Below are 4,953 nucleotides of genomic sequence, written 5' to 3' on the forward strand. Positions count from 1 at the left end.
GGGGAAGACATTGCTTAAGAGAAAATTGAACGGAATAACGAGCAATTACCAGTACACGCCAAGAGGGTTTTGTGCCTGAACAACCAGTCAATAGATTTACACAGCATGGGGAAAAAATAAAAACCGGGGAGGGTAAAAAAAAAAAAAAAAAAGGGAAAAGAAAAAGAAAAAGGAGATTATCTGAATCGCTACCGAGCCCTCTCAGCCTCCCTGAAATCACCCCAGGCCCCAAGAGTGGGGGAGCCACTCATATAGGCAGCAAATAAATGTGCGAGGCGAGCCTGGCTTGGCTCTGCAGTATTTCACTCCAAACCGACGGGAAAATGACAGTCGAGACGGGAGAAGCGGAAAAAAAAAAAAAAAAAAAATTTATCCACTGACTGTTAAACGACAGTAAAATTAAATATCTCTGCAGCTCGCAACCCGCCAAATAACCAGAACCCAACATCCACGAATAACAACCATCAAATAAAATAATAAGAATTCAAATAAAAGCCCTCGGAGATGAGGAGATGCCCCATTTGAGCACGCTGTGCTAATTGTACCCCTAAAGGCAGCCAGAGCCGCTGCTGGAGGAAACTTTTGTTTTGCAGGTTCAGGAAATTGTTCCGTTGTTTCCCATGTGTAAAGGAAATCCTATAAAGTTTTATGGAGCTTATTGGCTTCTCCCAGCATTTGTTTTCGCCTGTAAATAGCTGGCAAGACACAGGAGGAGTCACCCTGCGTGTGCGTGTCTGGGTGCACAGCGGAGCCATCTGCCTGGGAAAATATAGGTTGAGCTCTATGCAAATATGCCGGCACACGTATAGACGTTGTGCACGCACCTCTCGGCGGTGCACGAGTGGGTTTGGGAAGCGGGGGGGGGGGGGGAGGTTTGCACCCATCTTACGTCTCCGTGGGTGGAAAGCACGTGGGGAGGCACGTATAGACCCGCCACGAAGTTTTTTCTCAGCCCCGCGCCTATGCCATATGGCTGTAGGTATATAGAAGTCCATATGGACCGAAGTGTTAGCCTCCGGGATGTATGGACACCCTATGGAAGGCGTGTTTCCACCCCAGAGGCAGAGCCCATGTGTTCTGCATTAGGCCCCTCCACCTTCGCAGAGACAGAAAATAATATATATAAATATATTTTTTAAAAGGCAATATATATACATATATTTAAAAGCCAAGAAGGGGGGGCGGCCCCCCTTTCCCACGCAGCCTCCCTGGGGGCTGCTCCCCTTGGGGGGGGGGGGTACAGCAGGGCCTGGAGCCCCCCACCTGCCCAGACAGCCCTCCCTTCCCCCCCAAATCCCCATCCCAGTCACCTCCAGTCAGGCACTGGGACCTCCTTCCCGCATCCAGGTGCTGCCCAACCTGCGGCAAGAGGCAGCGGCTGCGAGATTTTGGGGCAAAATCATTTAATCCCGACTATACATTAGGGAGAGAAGAAGGGGCGGGGGGGAGGAGAGAGACAGAGAGAGAAGGTAATTTTAATTCGATATTCCTATTAAAATGCCATCTGCCAGGCGAGGACACCAGTCTGGAATGAAAAGCCTGAGAGAAATAAAGATAAAAAAGTCCGAGCTGGGACAGGGAGCAGTTCACCTTCCTCAGGGCCCAGCCAGCACTTACTCACTAAATTAAAAAACCTCTTTTTTCCCCTTTCCCCATGCTCTGGGAAATAGGAAAAGCAGCACGTACCTCTTCCAGGGAGGGGGAGAAGGATACTCTAAGCTAAAGCATCCCTTCATCCCTCCTGAAATCTGCTATTTTAAAATAAATGCTAATATTTGCAAAATCAATACTTTGCCAAAGTAACAGAGGAGCAGAAAGCTGCTCCAAGGCGGGGAAGGAGCACAGAAATATCTGCCCGGCGCGCCAACTTTTGGATTATTTACTGTTTATTCCATATGACAAAATAGAAGTTTCATCGCCCTTTCGCAGACGAAACGACAACTAATAAATATACCGAGTACATCATTGGCGGGAAAAAAAAATAAAAGAAGTTACTGCAACGGACTGAATTTAGACAGAGATGTACAAATTGGGGTTTGCCTTGACTTTTTTTTTTTTTAATATATATCTTAGCATTTAGCAAATCTACATTAATTACGCAACAAATAAATACACAATAATATTAAGACCAGAGGCTATTTCTCCCTCCCCCACCTCCCATGCTACACTTTCCTGCCCGGAGATTTCGGAGGAGCCGCGCAAAACGGTGTTCCCCACAAGTCTATTCATTTCTTTTATATGCAAATAATAATAAAATGATGCCATCCGAGTCCCAACGAAACACGCAAACACACACCAGGGGACCCCCCCGGCTCCTCTCCGGGATTGTATAAGTAGATTTTAGGGGTTTCCGAGTCTCAACGAGGGGTAATATATATATATATATATATTTTTTTTTTTTTTTTTCCGACTTGAGAGAGCCAAAGCGGAGGTGCCAGAGCATCTTTCCTGGGCAATTCCCAGCAAAGCAGATCAGTAATTTCCTTCTCCCATCAGGGCGAGCAGAGAGCGAGGCTGGGACTTCACAAAACTTACTGGCTTTGGGGGTTATTTCCCCCTTATTTTCCTTTTTTTCCTTCTTCGCCAGCTCTTTTTTTTGCATTTTTCCTATGAATATTGCGATTTTTAGAGCTGATAGGACACGACCCAGCCACCCTGCGGATTTTTTTTTTAAGCCTTTCTGGTGTTGTTTCCTTTTTTTTTTTTTTAATCTGGCAAATTTTTCCCCCAAAAGAGCGCACAGGTTAGGACACTTAGTAACAACCTAAAGAGCGATACACTAAATTTTTGCATGAAGCTAACAGCGGGGTTGATTTTTTTTTTTTTTGCATACTAATAAGAGATCTCCTTTGTCTGAGGGATTTGTGAGGGTACGGACCAGAGTCCATCCAGCAGCTCCCTCCCTCCCCACCCCAAAAATCAAAGTTTCCTCAAGGTAGCTTCCACCAGAAGTGATGGAAAAGAAAAAAAAACCCAAAACCACCCAACCAAAAAATAAAAACCCCAAACCAAGCAGGGGATTTCCTCCCCCCCCATCTCTTGCAATCCCACCTAAAGAGCCTCTTTGCTTTTCAACTTGGAATCTTTCTTCCACTTCATCCTCCGGTTTTGAAACCAGATTTTGATTTGTCTCTCGTTCAGGCAGAGGTTGTTGGCGATCTCAATGCGCCTCCGCCGGGTCAGGTATCTGTTAAAATGAAATTCTTTCTCTAGTTCCAGAGTTTGGTAGCGGGTGTAGCTGGTTCGGGAGCGTTTACCATCCGTTTCTGGGGGGGGGAAAAAAAAAAATAAAATAAAATTAAAAAGGGAAGACACTGCATGAAAAGCCAAAGCAATTCTGGATGGATTTTAAATTTTTTTATTAATTTTTTTTTTAAAATGCTAAAACCCGGTTACAAATCTAGAATATACAGAAGTTTGCTGGGACTGTGGGCACGCAGGGAGTGAAGTAGCCTGAAATCTTTCATTTCCCAACACCTTCAGCCCCCCAAGTCCCCCCCTTCCTTTCTAAAGCCCAGATCAAACGCATGTAGATGAGCCAGAAGTGAACCTGTTTCCTCTCGGACAATAAGGAAGTGTACAAAGGAGGAAAATATCTTTTCTTGGGGATCTTGTCTCTTTTTTTCCCCCCCTTCTCAGCCCTGGAAAGGTGGAGAGGGAAAATCTCTCCACGCTTTCCCTCCACCTTCGCTTCTGGTGGCTTTTTTTTTTTAAAGCTCATCCTCAAAGAACATGTGTATTTCAAGTTATTTTTAACCCCCCCTTCCCAAAAAAATGGAATATTGCCTTTTATACACGTTTTGTTTCTATGATCCAATTATGCTGTCATAAATTTGGGCGTATATAGCCTCTAAGCCTTTTAGTGGACAGTTTTACGAGCAATTGATGCCTTAGTCGTAAAATTTACGACCTCAGGTTTTTTATTATTTGCCCCGTATGGCCTATAAAAACCCAAGGCAAAAAAAAAAAAAAAAAGAAAAAAAGAAAAAAAATCCTGTGAAACAAAAATCAAGAAGTGAAAGTTTTACCATGGCTCATGTGTAGTTTGGTCATCCAGGGGTAAATTTGTGGAGGTTGTTGCTGCTGCAGTTGTGGTCCTCCTTGTTGTGCTGTTTGCACGGGCTCAGCTTTGATTTCACCCGAGCTCTTAGATCTCTCTTCCAGCGTCGTGTTAGCACTCTTCTGACTGTAAATCCCGGGATTTAGGGATGCTTGCTCGTCTCTGGCTAAAGGATGCCCTGAAGAACCCATGACCGTGCAGGAAGGTCGCTCGGGGTTAGCTCGGGGGGTTGCAGACATGTCCAAGCCGCTCAGGGAGTTGGTAGCCCCGGAGGAGGGGAGTGTGATGCTTAGATCCAAGCCACTGTAGCGGTACCTGGGTGACTGAACCTCAGGCACACTTCCATAATTTCCATAACTTTGCATGGCATAGGCAGGAACGGGGGGACTTTGCTTATAAAACGAATTGGCGACGTAAGAACTCATGGCGGAGAAGGGGAAGGAAAAAAAAAATTAAGAAAGGGGGGGAAAAAGAAAATTTGGGGAGGGGGATTCTTTTTCCTTTTTTCCCTCTTTTTTTCTTCTTTTTTCTTCTTTTTTTTCCTCCTTTCTTTTTTTTCCTTCTTTTTTTTTATTCCCCCCCTTTTTTTTTCCCCCTTTTTTTTCTTTTCTTTCTTTTTTTTTTTTTTTTTTGCAACCGCTTTGATTAGGGTGATTTGTGGCCCTTTGAAGTTCAGGGGTTGGGACGGGGCGGGGGGGGATGGTGGTGGTGGTGGTGGAAGGGGGGGGGGGGCCGCGTTTTGTTCCTCCTAAAGTGCAGAATTTATAGGTGGGGATTCTTCTTTCTTTTTTCCCCCTATATGCCCTGCCCAAATATGGGATATTTAAGTGGCGTCACGTGACGGCGCCGGCCACTCATCAATTTGCCTTGATGACCCCGGGGCGGGTTATTGA

The 4,953-nt window shown here is 45.2% G+C and overlaps 1 protein-coding gene across 1 annotated transcript; it reads right to left on the minus strand.

Annotated features, from left to right (window-relative positions):
- Window positions 1-3,051: 3,051 nt before the first annotated feature.
- Window positions 3,052-4,485, minus strand: HOXC5 (homeobox C5). The gene is made up of 2 exons (XM_054807336.1): window positions 4,029-4,485; window positions 3,052-3,266 (listed from the first exon to the last, which is right to left on the minus strand). The coding sequence occupies exons 1-2, from the start codon at window positions 4,483-4,485 to the stop codon at window positions 3,052-3,054; spliced, it is 672 nt and encodes a 223-aa protein (XP_054663311.1).
- Window positions 4,486-4,953: the final 468 nt, after the last annotated feature.

This window comes from Grus americana, chromosome 31 (genome assembly GCF_028858705.1).
Source record: "Grus americana isolate bGruAme1 chromosome 31, bGruAme1.mat, whole genome shotgun sequence".
NCBI lineage: Eukaryota > Metazoa > Chordata > Aves > Gruiformes > Gruidae > Grus > Grus americana.